General features: G+C 44.8%; 1 protein-coding gene across 1 annotated transcript in view; it reads left to right on the plus strand.

Annotated features, from left to right (window-relative positions):
* Nucleotides 1-222: 222 nt before the first annotated feature.
* The window catches only part of ADAMTS15 (ADAM metallopeptidase with thrombospondin type 1 motif 15), a 48119-nt gene continuing 24777 nt past the window's right edge, over nucleotides 223-23564 (plus strand). The window contains exon 1 of the mRNA XM_026709039.2: nucleotides 223-1728. Coding sequence (XP_026564824.1) covers nucleotides 721-1728 — 1008 coding nt within the window. The 5' untranslated portion in view covers nucleotides 223-720. The remainder of the gene's footprint in view (nucleotides 1729-23564) is intronic.

A 23564-nucleotide genomic window follows, 5' to 3' on the forward strand; every position in this document is an offset into this window, starting at 1 on the left:
TGAGAGAGAGAGAGAGAGGGAGGGAGGGAGGGAGGAGGAGGAGGAGGAAGAAGAAGAAGAAGAAGAAGAAGAAGAAGAAGAAGAAGAAGAAGAAGAAGGAGGAGGAGGAGGAGGAGGAGGAGGAGTGGGGGGGAGAAGACAGGGTGGGTGTGGGGTGGGACGAGGGTGAACCGCAGCAGTCAGCTAAACTTGGGCGATCCGGGCCGATCTCCGGCGCTGCCTCTTTAAATCGCAGGCGAAAGCGCCGGTGCCGAGCTCCAACGAGGAACTCCGCGAGCTTCAAGTGGCTGCGGGCAGACCCAATAAGAGCTTTCAGCACCTCCCCTTGGAAACATAGAAAGAAAGTCTGATTACAAACCTTTGGCTCCGTCGGAGAGGAAGAGAGAGAGAGGGGGAAAAAATTGGCACATGACAGCCCTGTATATAAAGCCTTAACAAGCCCAGCGCCTTTTGGAGAATCCAGGTGCTGGGCGCGGGGGGAGAGATACCCGGAGGAGGAGGAGGAGGAGGAGGAGGCGGTGGGGGAGAAGGAGAAGGAGAAGGAAGAAGAGAAGGAGGAGAAGAAGAAGGAGAAGAAGATGCTTCTTTAAAAGCCGGCCAAGGAACCGGAGGGCGGAACGGGCGCCAGAGCTACCCGGGGACTCTGCCTTCCGCCGGGCGGATGCGCCAGTGACCTCGTCGCCCAGGCGAGCCAGCTCCCCCTCCGGGCCCAGGCGAGCCATGCCGCCTCTCTTGCGGGGGTCCTTCTGGCTGTGCCTGGCCCTGCTGCCCGGCCTGGGCGCGCCGATGCCGACGGAGATCGTGACTCCCATCCGCCTGGATCCGGATCTCAACGGGCGGCAGTACTTCCAGCGGGCTGGCGAGGAGCCCCCTCAGCAAGGGGCCATCTTCCAGATCACCGCCTTCCAGGAGGATTTCTACTTGAACCTGAGCCCCGACGCCCAGTTCCTGGCGCCCGCCTTCGCCACCCGCTACCTGGGCGCTCCGCGGAGGGCTGGGCACCGGGACTTGCGCCGCTGCTTCTACTCCGGCGACGTCAACTCGGATCGGGACTCGTTCGCCGCCCTGAGCCTCTGCGGAGGGCTGACCGGCGCCTTCGGCTACCGCGGGGCCGAGTATCTCATCAGCCCGGTCCGGAACGCCAGCAGCACCGAGGGCGGCGGCGGCGGCGGCGGCGAGGCGCTGCGCAACAACCAAGGGGCGCACCTGTTGCAGCGGCGGAGCGCGCCTCGCCACTCCGCGGCCACTTCTCGCTGCGGGGTGGATTCCGCCTCTCACCCGGCTTTGGTGCAAGCCCTGGAGAAGTACAAGGGCTCCGGGTCCAGCGGGGCCAAGCCGCCGGGCCAGAACGAGACGGCCCGGGGGACGATGCCCGCGGCGTCCAGGAAAAGCGGCCGCGCCAAGCGCTTCGTCTCCATCCCCAGGTACGTGGAGACGCTGGTGGTGGCCGACGAGTCCATGGTCAAGTTCCACGGCGATGACCTCCAACACTACCTGCTGACCCTGATGGCCACGGCCGCCCGGCTCTACCGACACCCCAGCATCCAGAACCCCATCAACCTGGCCGTGGTCCAGTTCATGGTCATCGGGCAGGACGACAAGGGGCCCAAGGTGACCAGCAACGCGGCGCTGACCTTGCGCAACTTCTGCGTCTGGCAGAAGAAGTGGAACAAGGGCAGCGACAAGCACCCCGAGTACTGGGACACCGCCATCCTCTTCACCAAACAGGTGTGTGTGTGTGTGTGTGTGTGTGTGTGTGTGTGTGAGAGAGAGAGGGAGAGAGGAGAGAGGGTGGGGACTCCAGCGGGCCGGAGGGATGGGACGGCCGGAGGAAAGACGGGGAAGGCGGCTCTGCTCCCTGTGCTCTTGGAGCGGGGCTCCCGCTTCCTCGCAAGCGTAGGCGCCCATCTCTCCCTCCCTTCCCCTCTGGGTGCTTCTGCCTGTCCCCTCCCGCGAGGGCTGCGTGCCTTTGCAAGCGGGAGGGGAAGGAACATGGGACGGGAGGAGGAGATCCTTTCACCCGTCGCCGCTTCCAGAAGCCCCGAGCTCTCCCGTGTTGGAGCGACCGTCTTCGCAGCGGGACCAGGAATGGAGGAGGAGGAGGAGGAGGAGCAGTAAGAATCCAGATGTGGTGCAAATGGTGCAAACTTCTGCAGGGATGGTGGGTGACGGGAATCCTCCATGTTCTGGGTTTCTTTCCGGGCCTTTTTCTTAGGCAGCAAACTGGATATCCCACGCATCTCCCTGGAGCAAAGCACAGCATGTCTGTCTGTGGAAATTCTCAGTCATCCAGGTCGTGGTTGTCCCAAAGGGGCTTTTTTCAAGAGGCAACTGGAGTTTCTGGTTTTTCTTTGAAGATGTTTCGCTTCTCATCCTAGAAGCTTCTTCAGCTCTCTCTTCTCATCCTGGAAGCTTTTTCAGCCCCGAAGAAGCTTCTTGGATGAGAAGCGAAACATCTTCAAGTCCAGTTGCCTCTTAGAAAAAGCGTCTTTGGGATAAGGCACAGTATGTATCAGCTTCCAAATAAGCGGTGAGTGAGTGGTAGGGCGGGAAGAGGCTGGTTCTACATGCTGTTGAAGACCCTTTTCAAAATGCGCCCATTGAGAGCCTCACCTGCTATTGTGACAGGGTAAAGCTTGCCTGCTTGATAGGGGAGTGTTGATACAAATTGCTTGTATGGACACATTTGTAAGGAGAGGCCAGGTAAAAGTCAGCCTGGTTGACTTCATGGATGTATCCATTTCTCATTTCCTTGTTAGCAGCATGGAAGTGGTTTGGGCCTTTGCTTTCTTCTCGGGTATTGACTTCCCAGTTGAATCTACCTTTCTGGGCTTTCCTTGTGGTCTCCCATCCCGCAGCTCAATGGATCTGGCTGGAATGCCTGCCAGGCAAGGCCAGCTTAGTGCTGTCACTTAGAGGGATGAGCTGTACGGGCCAATGGCACTCAGAACAAGTTGTCCAACTTTGATAACTTAAGACGGTGGATTTCAATCCCCAGAATTCTGGGAGTTGAAGTCCACAAGGTCTTAAAGTTGCCAAGGTTAGACAGCCTTGTTCTAGAACATCCTGCATTGTTGGGAGAAGGCAACAAGTGACTTATGGAGATTCTCAGTTCTCCAGGTCATGATTGTCCCAAAGGTGCTTTTTCAAGGAGCAACTGGGCTTTTTCTTTGAAGATGTTTCACTTCTCATCCAAGAAGCTTCTTCAGCTCTGAAGAACCTTCGTGGATGAGAAGCAAAATGTCTTCTAAGAAAAAACAGAAAGTCCAGTTGCCTCTTGAAAAAAGCATCTTTGGGATGGTTAGTTTCTGGAAGGATCATATCAGGACTCAGGGGGGGAGGGGAATCTTTGACAGCTCACCTCCTGCAAAACTTACATTTGTGATTCTCTGCAGCCATTGGCTGTCAATCTGACACACCTGAAATTCCTTTTGAACCTAGTCTTGGGGTGGAACATTTGTGGCACCATTTATAGTGAGACCAATAAATGGGCCCTAGGAGAAAGACAGAATTGAAGAGGCTGCCTTGTTGACCAAGAGCTACAAGAATTGCTGAGAGGATGTTGGAGTCTTCTCTTCTTTCCTCCCGCTGCTAGATTTCCAGTCTAGTACCTCCATGGATAAACTAGAGATATCTACCCTCTCCTGGTCTGGACAGCTCCATCTGTAAATGCAGTAGAAGGTTTCTATTGTCTTTCACTTTGAGGAGAGACAAACAAAAGGGTGGGAAGAGTGAAATGTACACCAGGTGAAATGTACACAAGACATAAATCAGTGTGGATTGGAAGACTTTCTTTTCTTCTTCTTCTTCTTCTTCTTCTTCTTCTTCTTCTTCTTCTTCTTCTTCTTCTTCTTCTTCTTCTTCTTCTTCTTCTTCTTCTTCTTCTTCTTCTTCTTCTTCTTCTTCTTCTTCTTCTTCTTCTTCTTTTTCTTCTCTTGACTCAGACTAAGCTGTGTTTCAACTACAACTTCCACAGTTTGTTGCCTAACAAGGGTTAAAAGTTTAAAACATCTGAAGGACTCCAAGTTGTGGATAATCCCAAACTTAAGGCCATCCTCTGATCAGATAGCAAGTTGAGGATAAAACATTTCTTTGGGGTAGACATTACTCAGTGGGCTTTCTTGCTATAAAGATTAAGAATTTAGGATGGAAAGCTATGAGCTTCTCACAGAGCTTCTCTATGGTCAGAAGCAGTTGTCCTTCTTGTTACCATTGAGTAGTTCTCCTAAACTTGGGGCTGTATGGTTAGCTGTTTACAACCCTGTCCAATCAGCACTCCAGGAATGTCTGCAGGACTGAGGAATGATGGGAACTGTAGTACAAACATTTGTTCTAAGGTTGAAAAAAAGCAAGTAAGAGAGCCGGGCGATATGAAGTTGTTATGTACTTATTTATTCAGTGCTCTTATTTTCTTATGTATTCAATGGAGTTAGGAAATTGTTTTCTTTTCCAAACGCACTCAAACAGCAGGATACAGCTGCCTCTTCCGTTTGAAAGCCTCTTCAGGAACCTTGATTGAAAGAAGGTCTACAGGGACCTGAGAGTAACTGGAGCTTTTTCTCTTTCTTCCAAGCATTCTTCTTTTGGTTTTATTCCTTTCCAAGTTTTTTTTTTTTCTTTCTGCAGAAAAGAAAAACATAGAAAGAAAAATAGAAAAGAAAAAAGAATATAGTAAAGAAAAAAAATACCTAAAGAAAAACTTCCACCTTCACCACAAATTAAAAATAGTTTTTTTTACCTTCTCTACCAATGAATCTCTTCTTCCTATATCTCATTTCTTATCCATAAACAAACCCATAAAGCCATGTCACTTATTCCTGGTCAGCAAAATTTCAATAAGGCTTACCAGAGACAACAATATATCTATTTTAACCTTGATCAAATGAACCAACTTTATATTCCTTCCTTTTTACTTTTAACAGCCTTGATCTTTAGTCCCTTCAAATAATGTCCCAGAACGATTTCTCTTCATTTTTCCCCTGTCCTATCTCACAAAATTCTTCAAAGGTTTAAGAAGATTCTTGTTGAATTCAATATAGGAAAATTACTCAGGTGACTTGTTATGTGTATATCCTTTTTAATTACTAAGACATCAGCTGGTTTCTTTTGTATGTTCAGTGCAACAACTTTTCTACATCATTCTTGTAGCCTGGCATCTTTAAATCCACTTTCAGATCAATCTCAATCTTGCCTGGCAAAACTTGTTCTTCTTCCATAACATCTTTTAAATGCTGTCTTACATTATCTTCAGGGTCCTTTGTTCAAAAATATCTGCTTTATTCTACATTAATAAGTCAAATTTAAATTTCTTTCACTAAAGATTGAAGGAAATTCACCGAGTGATGTAAAGCTGTCAGTCTGAAGGTTTCCAATAGCTAAAAAGCACTAGCACTTAGACCTATAGTATATAACTGCTCCATAGTGCTTTACAGCCCTCTCTAAGCAGTTTACAGAATCAGCATATTGCCCTAGCAATCTGTGTGTCTTCATTTTACCAACCTTGGAAGAATGGAAGGCTGAATCAACCTTGAGCCAGTCAGGATCGAACTCCTGGCAGTCAACAAGAATAAGCCTGCAATACTGTATTCTAACCAGTGTCCCTCTATGGCACAACAATTAACAAGCAATTTACAAAAATCAATAGAGAAGTAAGTATGTGAATCCAGTGTCCTTTAGAAGGTGCCAATTGTTGTTTGTTCTGACCTAGGCTCCTTAGAAAGCATAAAACACAATCTTAGTCCTGGCAAAACCTCTTTTATTTCCACAGCTGTGAGTTATATTCATTCACAGCCTGAAAGGCTTCACAAACAGTCTTTCAGGGGGATGTTTATAAGCACCCACCTTATCACACATGGGATGCTGCCAGAGTACTAATTGCCGAATGCAGGGCAAGGCCAAATTTGACACAGAGTCAAACAGAACGTTTCAAAGCTTGAATCCACCAGACAAACTAATTGCTTCCTGCAAAAGCTCACCTCCCGTTCACTCCTCTTTTATTTCCTAAGGGAGGGGCCAATCACCTCTGACTTGCTCCTGAGTTGACCCTGCTTTCTCAATTGCTCTTGTCTTCTGGTCACCCTGCACATGTGCAGGCTGGGAACTGGTTCCAGAAACTCCGCCGCCTCACTGCTGTCTGAGTCTGAAGGCAGCTGATGACTGCCAGCCTGCCCTGGCCCCATCCCTGCCTCCGAGGCAGAGCCCTCGCCCTCGCCTTCCTCAGCCTCCAAGACTTGCCCAAGTTCCTCCCCAACCTCCTTGCTACTCCCCGACTCTGCTGCCAGCTCCGTCAGCCACCAGTGGGCCACAACATTGTTTGAACAAAAAGATGGCTATTCCCTAATCTCCCAGAGCTCTAAATCCACTCTAGACCTCTGTTTTATGGTCTCATGAGGCAAAACTGCATGGAGCCCTCGTGGGCAATCTCAAGTCTTCTCCTTGCCCAGAGAGTAATGACAAAAAGCCAATTTAATTGCCGGCTCTTCATTCTGCCGGCATCATTGGGTTTGCTTTTGGTAGTCTTCAGTTCACCATTTCTTCCCCGGAGGTCTCATTTTTCATGGGAAGATTTATTTACTGCTGGGGTAAACAACTCCATTCATCTAATTGCCTGGCTCTTTGTCCTTCAAGGGGAATCCTGTGATTTGTTCTTAATTAGAGGAGGATTTGCTACTCTATTCCTTGCAATGTGGTTTCTTTTCCTTTCATTTGAGGCTTAGCGGATATTCTTCACAAACCCATGGAGATCAGGGATAGAGTGTGGGTGTCGTTCAGTTGCACCACACTTTAGAAACCTCACAGCCCTCACATTCCTCCTAGTAAATCCTGAGATCTGATGTTGGACTTCTTTTTTTTAAGTGCCTCTCTGGTGTGGCGCTTCACTTCATTTCTTTTGCATGGATGCTGACAACTTAAGTATACTTTGTGATTGGTCTGTGTGACAGATTCTTGACCAATAGGAAAGCAAGTTCTCAGGGTTTTTTTGGGTGTGTGTGTGAGTCCATATCAACCATCAGTAAAGATGGAGAGAGATTCAGCAACAGCACTTAGATAGACAGATAGACAGACAGATAGAAAAATAGATGATAGAATTCTTTATTGGCCAAGCCGGATTGGACACACAAGGAATTCGTCTTGGTGCAAATGCTCTCAGTGTACATAAAAAAAGAGAGACATTCATCAAGAGTTAAGAATCATAAGGTACAACACTCAATGATAGTCATAGGGCACAATAAGCCATCAAATCATACTAGGAAACAGCCCAATAAATTGTAAGGATACAAGCGACAAAGTTACAGTCATACAGTCACAAATGGGAGGGGATGGGTGATAAGGAGTGATGAGAAGATTAACAGTAATAACAGTGCAGCCTTTGTAAATAGTTGAACAGTGTTGAGGGAATTATTTGTTTAGCAGAGTGGTGGCGTTCGGGGAAAAACTGTCCTTGTGTCTAGTTGTTCTGGTGTGCAGTGCTTAGACTTGTAGACTGCTTCACAGTGCTTTACAGCCCTCTCTAAGCAGTTTACAAAGTTAGCATATTGTCCCCAACAATCTGGGTCCTCATTTTACCAACCTCGGAAGGATGGAAGACTGGGTCAACCTTGAGCTGGTCAGAATCAAACCGTGGGCAGAGATTACCCGCATTCTAACCCCTGTACCTCTCTTTATTTTATTTTTGCCTGGATGGGCTTTAAGCAGGTAATGGGCTTCATGTTTCATTGAGGACTTTCTTGGTATGCTCAAGTTGAATGTTCGTTGTTCCTATCCTTTCAATGCACAGGCAACAAGCTCAGTTATATTTGTGGGAGATGTTTCCACACCTCTGATCTGGATTTCTCCCTTTATATGACAGAAGCTCTAATCCAAAGTGAACTCTTTCCATTTTGTTTCTTTTCTTATTTGTCCAGGCTTCATTGACATCAGTAGTTTTTTGTTTTTTTGTAAACGTTTCCCCGCCGGTAACCCTTTCGCTGCCAGACAATCACTAGATTAGCTGGGCTGTAATCCTCTTAATGTCATCATCATGGAAATGATGGAAGTTAATTGTCCAACTTAACCTGTTCAGTATGGTGGTGGCTATAATATTTCAGTTAAGTGGTTGTCCAACCTTTTCTTAAAAACTTCCAGTGTTCTTCTTAGTTCTAGGTTGCTTCTCTCTTTGATTAGTTTCCACCCATTGCTTCTTGTCCTGCCTTCAGGTGCTTTGGAGAGTAGCTTGATCCTCTCCTCTCTGGGGCAGCCCCTCAAATATTGGAAGACTGCTATCGTGTCATTCCTAGTCCTTCTCTTCACTAGACTAGCCATGCCTAGTTCCTGCAACCATTCTTCATATGTTTTAACCTCCAGTCCTCTAATCATCTTTGTTGCTCTTCTCTGTACTCTTTCTTAGAGTCTCAACATCTTTTTTATATCGTGGTATAGAACATCATAAAACTGATGATGATTGTGTGTGAGCTGCCAGCCCAACTTAGTTGACTACATATGACATGATATAGATCAGGTTTTCTTTACTAGAAATGTTCCGGTTTGATCAATACAAACATGATGGAAGTCACATCTGCACATGAAATTTGCTTAAGCCAGGGCAAAGCAGACTAAATTTTACAGATACAGATTGACAGAGTTGGAAGGGACCTTGTAGGTCATCTAGTCCAACCCCCTCCCAAGCAGGAGACCCTACACCATTTCTGACAAAAGGCAGTCCAGTCTCTTTCTTGAAAGCCTCCAGGGATGAATTTTGATCCAATTAAGAAGGTCTTTGGCCTTTCTCTACTCATTCAACTTACTTAAAAGAGGTTGGTTCTCTTTTAGCCCATGGTTAATGAGAAATATCAGTCAAAGTAGATGGCTAGGTATATGTCTGATGTCAATTTTTAGTGTTCCTTGCTGACTTTTCCATGGGAAGGCAAAATTTTTTGCTTTTTATTGTATCTAATTTTTATTAAAACTTTTAATCAAGAAGAGCAACTAATAAGAGAGTGAGGAAGAAAAAACAGGGAACACAAGCAAGCAAGCAAGCAAAAAAGCAAAAGAGTGCAAGAAAAGAAAGATAAGTTGAAGAAAAATAAAAGGAAGAAGAAAAATAGATGGAAAAGGAAGAAAACAAGAGTCTTCCAATAGTCTTCACATCAAAGTATACTTTGATCCCTCTCTCTAAAATTGCACCATATTGTTCTTCTTTCTATAATCTGCCCTGTCTAATCATCAACGTCATAACTCAAAAGAGGTTAACTTTTCCCCCCCAAGTCTGATAAGCCTGTTATTAAGACCAACACTCTCCGTTCCATGGGGTTCTTTCATTAAAATGGTATCAAACCCACCACTTTGCATTTTTGGAGGGGCTCAATTGCTTTGCCAAAGTTCAATGGCATCTTTATTTGTTTAGCCCTCCATTTAGTTAAAATTTTACCTCCCACAATCTGTCCGCCTTTGTGGTTTGCCAGCATAAGAATTCTAATTGCCCACCAATAACAAAGGAGCAGTCTTCCTCCCCCCGCCCCCATCAAAATCAGAGATAAAAGCATGAAACGGCTTACCGACCAGCAATAGAAATACGTGGGGACATCAATAAATCAAAGATGCTCTTGGATAACTTGGTTCTTAATGATCTCTCGCAAACCTAATAAGATGGTCATCATGTGCCAATTCCAGTCGAATCCTGTCTAGTTTCAATGGACTTTAGGGGTCGGAGAAAGGAGAGGGTTGGAGAGCGGCCGATGGGCTGTAGGCTGCATGAGCTAAGCAAAAAGGGGTGAAGGGAAGGTCATTAAGAAACAACCATAACATTGTTCGTTGGAGTGGCAGGACTTGTAAATGAATGTAACTGGCCTTCATGTTTTGGTATATGCTGCCTAGAAGGTGCTGAACGAAGACATGGGAATTAGAAATATCTGCACTCTTTCCTCTTCTATTCCATTTAAAATGACAGCCAACCCATTTGGGTTATTCTCCCTCTGCCCATCAGATGCTGGGACTTCACTTGATGTGCATTGTAAACTCAGTGGGTGAGTCCTTTGTTTTAGCCAGGTGATTCCTGGAGGATTTCCCATCAGTTCTAAGAGAGAGCAGAATTCTTCCCACTGGCTACATCACGACACTTTGCAAATGACGTGTATGTGGCAACAGGGATACAACTTTTGGGCTGGTTTGAGAGTTCTTTGCAGAGAAGGAAGGTGATTGTGTTTGAGTCATGGGAATCAGATCTACACTTTCCTGCTTTCTGTAACAACAACAAAGAAAGGAAAATTAATGTTTTTATATAGACAATGCAAAGGTGTTTCGTTTGTCTTCTTTCACTTCTCATTCCATAGAATTTAATCCTGGAGGAGCTCATGAGAAATCACACCCTCTTGCTTTCTGTTTTTTTTTTTTTAACCCTATAAGAAGATCCAGAATAAATACATTTGGAAACTCAGTAAATGAAACTCAACAAGTTTTGTAGATATCTAGAAGTTATGATGAGTGGCTGGAGAATTGATCTTTAACTCACCTTGGGTGTTACATCTTGGTTCTCACTAACTGTGGTGAAGAAGTAGGCTTAAGTGTGAGACTATTTTACTTCAGGATGGAAGGAGAGAGGTGTGAGGTGAGGGAATGTCTTGGGCCTATTCAGAGAGAAGACAAGAATAGCATCCTGCCTCAAAAGCTATTTAAGGAAAGGAAGCTGTTGTACATAAGAATTTTCTGTCATTTCAGTCTCTACCAAACTCTACCTGAAAAGTAAAATAGTCCAACACAGCAATGAGTTTCACTTGCACAATATAATATGTGTCTGTAGCAGTTAAATTGAGAAATATCCTTTCATCAACTGGAGGCTCACAATTTCTAGGCTTTGCATGTTTTGGGTAGGAAGCAGTTGGGAACTGGAGGAAGGAGTTTGCAAGAATTTGTGAATCTTATTGTGATGATTTTACTCTTTTACTCTATCAGACATCCAGCCCTTGCTTATCAATGGAGACCGAGTGGAGCAAGGGGCCAGTTTTAAGTTTCTGGGTGTTAAAATAAAAGAGGACCTGACCTGGGGTGTTCACATTGCAGCCTTGGTCAAAAGGGCCCAGCAGAGATTATACTACCTGAGACTTCTCAGAAGACAACAACTTGAATGAACCCTTTCTTTGAACTATTACCATCTGGCAGACGGTACAGAATAATAAAAACAAAGATAAATAGGCTGGATACCAACTCTATCCCAGGATAGTAGCTCTTTTGAATTCTACTGTATAGTGCAGTGTTGGTGCGGTGTCAGGGGTTTTCGGTTCAATGTGTGGAGGGTGAAGGATATGTGTTTGTGTTTATTTTCATGGTCATGGTCATGATGTGCACTGTGTGATTTTGTTGTATGAGGTGCAATGACAATAAAGAAGACTAAACTAAACTAGGGGCTACACAAGGAATCCTGCCAAGCTTTATGGAACAACTTAAGCCTTCCTGCTTAAGTATATTTTGTGAACACAGTCAATGTGCAATGTTAATCATGCGGTATTGCACTCTTATCAGTGGATTAGAAAGACCTCATCCGTGGCATATTAGGAGGACTGGTTGGGGTCACAGCCTCGTGTGTGTGGAGGATTAATTCCTCCCCATCTATGGCATCTCCAAATGCTTCTGAGATCCTTTTCAGAAAGTCTTTTGACTCCCACCCATGGAAAACTTTCTATTTCCTACCACCCACTTCAAGGAGGTAGCTAAGTCCTCTCAGCGTCAAGGCTAGGATGGAGAAGACAGAAAGAACATCTCTTTCAGACCAGATGCAGATTATTTCCGCTATTTTAATGGTGCTTGCTTTAAATTGTGAAGCTCCCAGACTTCACAGCAAGCCACATAATTAACGCAAGATGTGCTCCAACTCCAGCAGCGGAGGAGATGCTGGGAGTCTCTGCAGCGACGTTTAAAAACCTCACTACCCAAAAAGAGGGAATGCGTACTTCCTGTAATTGGGGTGTATTCTGCTTTCTGATGAAGACAGGCATCGTTCTTGACAGTTGAGATGGGAATTTCCATTGTTAAACAAAGTGAGTGCGAAGGGAGTATTACAATCATAGCTGCCATGTTGGTTAAGCGAATCATTGCAGTTGTTAATCACACGCTCATTAAGCAAATCCAGCTTCCCCTATTGCACGGGTGTCAAACTCGACCACGTCACATGACATCCCATGACATTTTTTGCCTTTGGGGAGTTGGGGTGGGCGTGGCTTGTTCGTGATGCATCATCTGGCCCACAGGCCGCCGGTTTGACCCCCCTGTCCTATTGACTTTGATTGTTGGAAGCAGGCTGAGAAAGTAGCAATCACATGACTCCCCCGCAGGATGCTGCAACTGTTGTAAATACATGCCAGTGGCCAAGTGCCCAAACTTTGATCACATGACCATGGGGATGTTGCAACAATTGTAAGCATGAGCATTGGTTGTAAGTCTCAGAATGGGACAATTCACCGCAGCCAACTCGCCACAGCCCAGAGGTGGTATTCAGCAGGTTCTGACCGGTTCTGGAGAACCAGTAACGGAAATTTTGAGTAGTTAAAGAGAACCGGCAAATACCACCTCTGACTGGCCCTGCCCCCATCTATTCCCTGCCTCCCGAGTCAGAGCTGATCGGCTGGGTCTTCTTTGGTTGTCCTGCACAGGAGAATGGAGCTGGAAAGCAGGTTAGTAGGGTGGGAAGCAGAGGTGGTATTCAGCAGGTTCTGACCGGTTCTGGGGAACCAGTAGCGGAAATTTTGAGTAGTTCGAAGAACTGGCAAATACCACCTCTGACTGGAGATTTTACCATATCCTTCCCCTGCCATGCCCAACAAGCCACACCCACAGAACCGGTAGTAAAAAACAAATTGAATCCCACTACAGCCAACTCGCCACAGCCAATTTTCTGTGGGACAACTCACTGCAGGTCAATTTAACAATTCTATTTAATTATTTAAAATAAATAATAAGTTATTTTAATTTTCATTGTTCACATTTCATTTTCTGCCTCCTTTTGTGTCCTTTTTAAATGATTCTATTTCAACATTTCTTTGATATTGGTATAACTGTTGTCCCACAGTGAGTTGTCCTGCAGCAATAAAAATAATCCCTCCCTCCGATTTTGTTCTATTGTACTTTATTAATTTATTTAAATTATTTATTTTTTGTTAGTTTTTAATTGGGTGTTTTTTGTTTTAAATTTGGCTTTACATTCTATAAGCCACCTCGAGTCACCATGGGTGAATAGGCAGCAATATAAATTCAATCAATCAATCAACCAATCAATCAATCAATAAGTTGGCTGTGGCAGGTTGGCTATGGTGAGTTGACCATGGCGAGTTGGCCGTGGTTAATTGTCATAGACCTGATAAGTCACATGTCTGTACTACTGTAACTTCAAACGATCACTAAATTAATGCTTGTAAGTTGACTATATGTAGATTTCCCTCCCTCCCTCTTTCTCTCTCTCTCCCTCTCCCTTTCTCTCTTCTTTGTCCCAGTCTTACTTAAGGACATTGCTGCCATCATTTCTATTCTGTCCAAAGCAGTTTGAAGACAGTCCACATTTTTTCTTTCTCTTCTACTACCCAGTAGTGTCTCCAGTCTCTGGAGAAGTCAACACCCACTCACCTCTACTCCATGACGAAGGAAACCATAACAACCAATTGCTTCCACTCCTTTCCTCCCATGGTCTTACTCCATGTTGGGTGGATTTGTCTTGTATGTAAAAAAGAAAGAAAGAAAGAAAAAGAAAACAGAAGTTTAAGCTGAACCAAAGGGACAGCTACATTTTTTTTTCCTTCGAAAGGGCCTGTTAAGATGGATGAAATCAAGAAATGAGCAGTGAAAGTGAGGCAAGAATTCCTCCAAAGTGAGAAAGCATTACTAGAGAGCTTTAATAATGCAAAGAAAACATTAGCTTCACTTCAGTTTCAGGTACATTGTAGAGGAGTCAGTGATTAACTGGCTTACCTCTTGAGTGCTGGCAAGTTAGAGAAACCACAGATCTGGAGTTGGTTTCAAACTGGCGCAGAGTTCTTGATGAAAATGCCCCAAGTTACAAATCTGAGGCTTATACGTTTAATTTGCTTAACTCATAACTCTGGATAGTGGAACTGTAAAGTACCAATAGAAGAGAAGATTAATAGCTCAGGGTTAAACTGCGGGCTCCTTTCTTTCGCACATTTCATGACCCAACTAGGTAACATCACCAGGGGGAGTGAGTGTGAGATTTGCTCCATGTTTATAACAGCAGAGAGAAAAACCCCAAACTCTTCTAACACTGATGATGTAACCTAGTTCAGTAATGAATCCAGAAGTGGTCTTCAGGCAGCTTCTGACCAATTCTGGAGAATCGGGAGCAGACATTTTGAGTAGTTCGAAGAACCGGCCAATCCTACCTCTGACTGTAGATTTTACAGTATCCTTCCCCTGCCACGCCCACCAAGCCACGCCCGCAGAACCAGTAGTAAAAAAAAAAATTGAATCCCAGCACTGAATGAAACATCTGCAAGAAAACAACCAAGCTTGGTGAGCATCAAGAACCCTGTATTCTGCAAAGTTACCTTCAATGGACTTGGCCTTCACCACCTTTTGAGAGCTCCATCCCATCTTTCAAACAATGCCCGCTTGCGTTTTTTATGCCTTACTCCCAGGAGTAACGTTTTAGCAATGGGTTTTCTGCCCGGTTGCTGGGCGGGTTGTGGCCATGGTGGCTGTGGCCCAGTTGGCCTCCTTCATCATAGCCGGGGAGGGGATGTTTTTGCCCTCCCTGGGCTCTGGAGGCTTTTGTCGAGCCTCCGGGAGGGCGAAAACGGCCTCCCCAGGCTCTGAGGCTCTCTGGAAGCTGGAAACAGCCCCATTTCTGGCCTCTTCAAACTTCCAGGAGGCCTGTTTTTCACCCTCCACGAGCCTTTCTGCACACCTTGCACTTACCTGTGTCCAAAATGGGCCACGTGGAGACTCCTGGGATGGGTGGGGCCAGTCAGGATTGGAGGGTTCTCTGAATTGCACAGAATCTTAGCTAGGGGCTCTCCTGCGAACCCCTGCGAACCCCCAGCAAGCCACCCCTGCTTACTTCACTGTTCACTCATTCCTCAAATCCCACTGTGAGGGCACTGGATCAGCGAAGACATCTGCCTTTCTTGAACTCTTCCATCTGTGGTCTCTCGATACATAAAATTCATTTTCCTGCCAAAAGCTGTTATATAAACCCAGAGCTCTCATTTCATTAGAAACGAGAGACAGAGGGGAGGAGGGAGGGAGGGAGAGAAAGGAGAAGCCAATTGATAGACGGTTTGGAGTTATGGACAAGTGGAGGATAGTGCTCGATTTGCTTGCTTTTATTTTTGTTTTGGAGGAAGCTTCTTCTCCAAACAGCGAATAGATGGATAAGAAATAGACAAGGGCTAGGAAATGGTTTTTCCTCCATCACTGTTCACCTTTTGCCTACATTTCAGCCTGGAAACAAAGAGCTAGAGTTCAACAGCGAAGCGCATACTTTGTGTGGAAGAAGGCAGAAGTGCTTCTCTTGACATGGCCAATTCAAATTGGAAAATTGTTTGCTTGAAAGCTGGGGGAAGCTTTCAAAGCTGGGCCAGTTAGTGTGGACCAAAATAACTTTCCTGTTAAGCTTCCTGGAAGCGAATTGAATTGAATTCTTTGTTGTCATTGTACGTATATACACAGTATACATACAACGAAATTCATATAACACCCAGAGATCAGACTCAACATACACATACACATATGACAATCCTCCAAAATAGTGGCATGGAAACTCTTTATTTTAGGTTATTTGTTTATTATGAGCCGAGATAGTGCAGTGGTTAGAGTGCAGTACTGCAGGCTACTTCTACTGGCTGCTAGTAGAAGTAGTGCAATTTGGCAGTTCGAATCTCACTAGGCTCAAGGCTGACTCAGCCTTCCATCCTTCTGAGTTGGGTAAAATGAGGACCCAAATTGTTGGGGGCAATATGCTGACTCTGTAAACTTCTTAGAGAGAGCTGTAAAGCAGCAGTCACCAACTGATGGGCCACAAGAAAATTTTGGTGGGCCTCAGAGAAATGTCACCTCCAGAGCACCCCGCGAAGCAATTAATCCAGGCTGCACAGAAACACAAGGCTGCGCCGCCCACATGACTCGTGGGAAGCCTCCCTGCCCACTCACTCCTTACCCGCAAACTTGCCTGCTAAATTGCTATTTTTCCTTTTTCCGATCATCAGCTGTTCTGCTGTGCATGTCTCCACAAAAAGAAATCACGGCTAAACGTTAAGTACCCTTTTAATGGACTATAAGTTAGAAGCCTCCAGAGATCCGGTGAGAAGGTTTGCCGCACAGTCGAGGAAATCTTGCAAGCTTTGGTGGAAGTCAAACTTTGCCTTTATAACTTCTTAGAGAAGATGTGACCCTTTATGGCTCTTAATAGCCCATTGAACCCGGGCCTAAGGAATGTCCGTTAAGAGCTATGTGTTAATTTCAGCCCCACCATGAGAGAAAGTGTGTCAGTGTGTCAGTGTGTCAGTGCAGGTGTTTGGCAAAGGGCCAAGGCCTACTTTCCGCTAGTAAGGAAACTTTTTTTTTTTTAAAAAAAAGAAAGACAATGAGTGAGTAAAGCAAACAAATGGCCACTGGCTAGCTTCCACAGAACATCTCCCTCCACCTCTCAGATTCATCCAAGTTATATTTGCAACTCAAGCATTCGGAATTTAGAAGACTTTCTGGAACCAAAGGACCTCAAAATTATGCTTCCTCTGACTAAAAAGTACGGACCATTTAAGAGCAGTTTCATATTACACCATGATTGCTATTTGTCTTAATTCTGGATGGATATCTCTCCTGGTGCCTTCTAAAGGAACTGAGATTCAACTCCAGGATCTAGACAGCCTTTAAGATGCAGGGCTTAAGTTACAATCATTCATTTAATGACTGTTTGAAGCAGTGGTGGGATTCATTTTTTTTTACTACTGGTTCTGTGGGCGTGGCTTGGTGGGCATGGCAGGGGAAGGATACTGTAAAATCCCCATTCCCTCTCCTCCCCACTAACCTGCTTTCCAGCTCCGTCCTCCTGTGCAGGGCAACAAAAGAAGACCCAGCCAATCAGCTGGAACTTGGGAGGCAGAGAATAGATTGGTGGGGGGCAGTCAGAGGTGGTATTTGTCGATTCTCCAAACTACTCAAAATTTCCGCTACCGGTTCTCCAGATCTGGTCAGAACCTGCTGAATGCCACCTCTGGTTTGAAGTTACAATGGCTCTGAAAAAAAGTGACTTATGACTATTCTTCACACGACCATTGCAGCATCCATATGATGCTGTGATTAAAATTCAGGCACTTGGCAATTGGCATGTATTTATGATGGTTTTACTGTCCTGGGGTCATGTGATCACCTTTTGTGACTTTCCAAAAAACAAAATCAATGGGGGAAGCCAGATTGACTTAACAACTGTTAGTCTAGCTTAACTACTGCAGTGATTCACTTAAACAACTGTGGCAAGAAAAATGGGGTAAAACATACTTAACAACCATCTTGATTAGCAACGGAAATGTTGGGTGTTGTGGCCCACTGGTGGCTGATGGAGCTGGCAGCAGAGTTGGATAGTAGTGAGGAGATTGGGCAAGAACCTGGGCCAGCCTTGAGGAAGGCTCAGATGAGGGCTCTGCGGGCCAGGGTAGGCTGGCAGTCATCAGCTGCCTTCAGACTTGGACAGCAGTCAGGCGGGGGAGTTTCTGGAATGGGTTCCCAGCCTGTGCATGCCCAGAGCTACCAGAAGACAAGAACAATTGAGAAAGCAGGGTCGACTCAGGAGTAAGGCCGCACCTTGGAGATGATTGGCCCCTCTCAAAGTCCCATAAAAGAGGAGCGAACAGGATGTGAGCTTTTGCAGGAAGCAATTAGTTTGTTGATTCAAGCTTTGAAAGGTTCTGTTTGACTCTGTGTCAAGTTTGGCCTTGCCCTGTGTTTGGCCATTAGTTCTCTGGCAGCATCCCAAGTGTGATAAGGTGGGTGCTTATAAACATCCCCCTGAAAGACTGTTTGTGAAGCCTTTTAGGCTGTGAATGAACATAATTCATAGCCATGGAAATAAAAGAGGTTTTGCTAGGACTAAGATTGTGTTTTATGCTTTCTAAGGAGCCTAGGTCTGATCATTGGGCTCAATTGTGGTCATAAGACAAGAACCTATTGTAATTTAGGTTGCTGTGTTTCTTCCACAAATGAATGCAGGCAACTACGTCTGGGAAATGTCACTTATAGATCCTGGAACGTATCTACATAGATTTTGTAAGAAGAATCTGTGACTGTGAAGAGCTGCCCATAGATTAGACAGAGGAATTGTAGAAAGTCAGTATTCACCCACCCTCCTAGATAATGAAATATTTGGGGGAATATTAAAAGGGCAAGATAGAATATTTCCCCTAAAGGAGAAATGAAAAAAAAATCTTAAGGGAGGCAGAAACCAGCACCAGTGTTCTGACCCAGTTCCCCAGACATGAAAAACCCTCTGACCTGAACTCAAAAGATTCCTTTATTAGGAGTGCCAGCAACTCCGGCAAAAATATTCTCTCTCACTACAGGCTAACAAGTCTGTCTGGCCGGGAGATGAATAATTGTCTGCCACACCTATTCATCTCCGCCTCCTGCCTTTTATCCCCAGAGCTAGGGTGGGGCTTCGCTAACAGCAACGGCTCTTCCTTCCCAAGGATCGGCCCATAGATTTCCACTGCTCTCCTCTCCTCTGCCTTCTGCACATTCGCATGTCAGGCACTAGACCCAGCTGTTCCTCCTCTTCCTCATCAGCCAACTCCACACCTTGGGGCTGTTGACACACTATCTGAGGGCTGATGGATGGCTCAGGCTCCGCTTCTTTCTCTCTTTCTGCCACCTCAAAGCTCTCAGGTTGCCTTGATGCTGATCTTGATTCCCATGCCTCCTCCTCTTCTGATTCGGCTGCTGGAGAGGCCGGTGGTGGACAGGCCACAACAACCAGTCTCCCTACCCCAAGCAGAAACTGAGGAGGCCAGCTTTTAGAAAGGCAGATTTGGTAATCCATTCTGAAAGACTGGGTCAGACAGAAACTCCAGGTGAACAACAAACAAAAGGCTGACAAAATTAGCTCAGACAAACATCTAGGATTGGCATTTCCCCTTTTGCCTATAGAGCCAGCCATGACCCTCCCATGACCCCATAGAGATCCAGAAGGTATAAAACTCATCCACTCTCAACTCCATTTTGTCAGCTGTCCCAGAACTGCATGCTGTGTGTGTGTTGGTTCTGTTCACCAATAAACAGAATCTTTCTTTCCAATCAGCCTCCCTTTTATTTCAAGCTTGGACCCGGACCTGGAGATTTCTTTCAACAGAACCATCTAAGCATGTTGTAGGCAACTAGGTCCAGCCAACTGTCTTTGTGAAACCCACCCCCGTGATTTGAAGTCAAATAGCCCGAGGCTGGGTTTCATATAATCCTTGGCTTTTGCTCAAAAATCTTTTCCCAATACAAAATAAAAACACCTTACATCTGGATTTTCCATCTCCAAACAACCTTTTTTCCTCCATGAGGCTACCTCAACAGGCTACTCTTGAGCAAATGATGGGGTCAAGTAGGGAATAACCTCTTACCTCCACAAACACTCTGCTTCATCTAGGCAAGAAGACGATGCCTTCTGAACATTTCTAACATGTTCAACTTGACTGTGGAGACGTGATAGTCTCCAGGATCTAACAACTTAAGTGCTTACGAAAAGTATTTGAAAATGAATCTTTTGAATTCCCAGGCACTGTTTATGTAATGCTTGCAAGAGAATCTACACATTTTATTCTTAATCAGGAAGCATAGAGAATAGAGGGATGAGTGAAATCATGAAATGGCATTAAATGTGCTATCTTACAATAGTCTGCTCTATATGCTTGGTGATGTTATACATCTGTTACTAGCACAATGGGAGAAGAAATGGAAGGCAACTCATTTAATTGAGACTTTTTTGGCATCTCACCTAGGTCCTCTAAGCTAAGCTAATCTCCTTTCTCTGAACTTTCTTTCACCTAAAAATATTGGGCTTCTCAAGTTCATCATGTTTAATCTGAGGGGGGAAAACCAGGGGTGAGCTTCAAAAATTGTAACAAAGGGTTATCTGCCCTTTCTGCGCCAACTCAAAAAGCTCACACTGCCCAAGGAACTGCTAATACAGTTCTACAGAGGAATTATTGAGTCCGTCATCTGCACCTCTATAACTGTCTGGTTTGGCTCTGCAACCCAACGGGACAGACATGGACTTCAGAGGATAATTAATATAATTAGGACTGCAGAAAAAACAATTACTACCCACCTGCCTTCCATGGAGGACCTGCACGAGTCAAAAAGAGGGCTGGGAAAATATCTACAGACCCCTCACATCCCTGGACATAAACTGTTTCAACTCCTTTCCTCAAAACGATGCTATAGAGCACTGCACACCAGAACAACTAGACACAAGGATGTTTTTTTTTCCTGAAAGCCATCACTCTGCTAAACAAATAATTCCCTCAAAACTGTCCAACTATTACAAAGTCTGCACTACTATTACTGTTAATCCTCTCATCACTCCTTATCACCCATCCCCTCCCACTTGTGATTGTAGGACTGTAACTTTGTCGCTTGTATCCTTACAATTTATATTGACTGTTTCCTAGTATGATTTGATTGCTGATTGTACCCTACGACTATTATTAAGTGTTGTACATTATGATTCTTGACGAATGTATCTTTTCTTTTATGTACACTGTGAGTATTTGCACCAAGACAAATTCCTTTTGTGTCCAATCACACTTGGCCAATAAAGTATTCTATTCTATTCTATTCTATTCTATTCTATTCTATTCTATTCTATTCTATTCTATTCTATTCTATTCTATTCTATTCTATTCTATTCTATTCTACTCTACTCTACTCTACTCTATTCTATTTCTGGGAGGGGCGGGGTGGGTGGGGCCAGCCAGGAGTGGGATTTGAGGGTTCTCCGAACTGCACAGAATCTTAGCTGGGGGCTCTCCTGAACCCCTGCGAACCCCCAGCAGTCCACCCCTGGGGGAAACCCCCCTGAACCTATTCACTAAAACATTATTAAAGCTGGAGAGGAAGTTGAGCAAAGAAGTAAAACCAGGTTGCTATTGATTGTATCTTGTGTCAAGTGATATTTCTTAGGTGGAAAGTTCTTCCTCCACTCCTCAAAATCATGAGCGTCTTCAATCTTTCATTAAAAAAGGCTGTACTTAAACTCAGTGAAGCAACCTGTGGGAGAATGAACAATGTCAGATGGTAGTTATGGAGGCTGCTGTGTTTAAATGTTTTTTTCTTCTACAAAGCAATAACCACACAAGCCCAAATCCCCCTACAAAGCTCTAACCAGTGGAGGAACATGTCGTCAAGTCTACTTTCTGGTGCACCCGATAGCTCCATGCAGAGGATCATGGTTATGGTGCAATTCCATTGCATTCAGATGGGTTGCTGTTCTTAGGTGAATGCAGATGTGCTATGTAGTCTCAAGTGAGAACATGTATGAAGGGAATATGGCCCTGTAGGGTTATTCCATGTACATTTCTTCTGAATGAGTAGTTAGTAGTAGTCTATATAGTAGTAGTCTATGTGTGCAGGATTTGGAGAGACCCTGTCAAGATATGTTGGGTGAGGAAAACAGGAAGAGAGAGTGGAAAAAAGTATACTGCACAGATCTAAGTCTGGAATTGCTAAGTCCAGACTTGCTAAGTCTGGAATATCTTGCAAGAGCTGATAATATCTTGTTCAAAAACTGTATTTGCATCTGAGTTGCTCCTGAGGTAAGGAAATCTGAGAGATCAAAGAAAACCTTTATTATGTCATAAGGTAAAGGTAAAGATTCCCCTCGCACATATGTGCTAGTCGTTTCCGGCTCTAGGGGGCAGTGCTCATCTCCATGACAAAGCCGAAGAGCCAGCGCTGTCCGAAGACGTCTCCGTGGTCATGTGGCTGGCAGGACTAAACGCCGAAGGTGCACGGAGGAATGTTGTTCCCTTCCCACCAAAAGGGTCCCTATTTTTCTACTTGCATTTTTTACATGCTTTTGAACTGCTAGGTTGGCAGAAGCTGCGACAAGTAATGGGAGCTCACTCCGTTGCGTGGCGCTAGGGATTTGAACCACCGAACTGCTGGCCCTTCTGATTGACAAGCTCCACTGAACCACCTGTTTTATTATGCCATAAATCAAGATAAATCTACTACATGATATTTTTCTGTGAGAAGTTTCAAAGTCACCAACATTGCCACTACCTTGTCCAGCTTTTGAATAGATGGCAATCTTATCATATGTGGGAACTGGGCAGAAACAGCTATGGAATTAGAGGCTGGTACTTGGCTGGGGTACAGTTGGTCCTCGACTTATAACCACAATTGAGGCCAGAATTTCTGTTGCTAAGTGAGACATTTGTTCAACGAGTTTTGCACCATTTTACAACCTTCCTTGTCACCATTCTTAAGGGAATCACTGCAGTTGTTAAGTTAGTAACACGGTTGTTGAGTGAATTGGGCTTCCCCATTGATTCCACTTGTCAGAAGGTAATAAAAAGTGATCACGTGACTCCCAGGACATTGCAACGGTCATAAATATGAACCAGTTGTCAATCCAGTCAACCAACTCCAATGGGGAGCACCCCACTCAGGGCCCCAGGTGACGTTGTATTGCACTCTCCTAGGGATTATATCCTTGCATTTTCTAGTCATCTCATTGTATAAGGACATATAGAATATGGAATAACAGAGTTGGAAGGGACCTTGGAGGTCTTCTAGTCCAACCCCCTGCTCAAGCAGGAGACCCTATACCATTCTAGACAAATGGTTGTCCAGTCTTTTCTTTAAAACTTCCAGTGAGTTATGTATAAAGTTTTGGTTGCTTCCTTGTCTTGATGTCCTGAGAAGCTGGTGGTTATGGATGAGCTTAGTTAGCAACCTAATTAACCAATACTTGGTGGCACAGTGGTTAGAATGTAGTACTGCAGGTTACTTCTGCTGACTGGAGTCTGCCAGCAGTTTGGCCGTTCAATCTTGACCAGCTCAAGGTTGACTCCGCCTTCCATCCTTCCAAGAATGGTTAAATAAAGACCCAGATTGTTGAGGGCAATATGCTGACTCTGTAAACTGCTTAAAGAGGGCTGTAAAGCACTGTGAAGCAGTATGTAAGTCTAAGTGCTATTGCTATCCTTTTGGAAGCCACCTGTGGCCAACAAATGTACTTCTGGCAGGACTTTTGTTTGGAACATCTGCTCTGGGACAACTGCAGCACCAATGGCCACCTAATTCAGTCTCTGTTAGCATTCATCTTAGAATGTTTCCTGGTTCAAAACGAACAGATCATAATGTACATCACATATGGTGAATATTAGCAGAGGGTTTTCTTGCAATTTTAAGTGGGTTCCTGACCTGGATATGGGCTGAAGGTTTTATCATCAAGTCCAGTAACTATTGACTTTGATTGACAGACCTCACCCAGGCAATTGGGTTGCATCCCCAGTGTCTACTGTACATTGAAACAGAGATCTTGGAGCTTAATTTCAGATTTTCTTTTTGCAAATTGCTGGGTGATTTTTTTTCTTCTTCTTAAA

Source organism: Pseudonaja textilis, chromosome 9 (genome assembly GCF_049901715.1).
Source record: "Pseudonaja textilis isolate UNSWEBS1 chromosome 9, rPseTex1.2, whole genome shotgun sequence".
NCBI classification, from domain to species: Eukaryota; Metazoa; Chordata; class Lepidosauria; order Squamata; family Elapidae; genus Pseudonaja; species Pseudonaja textilis.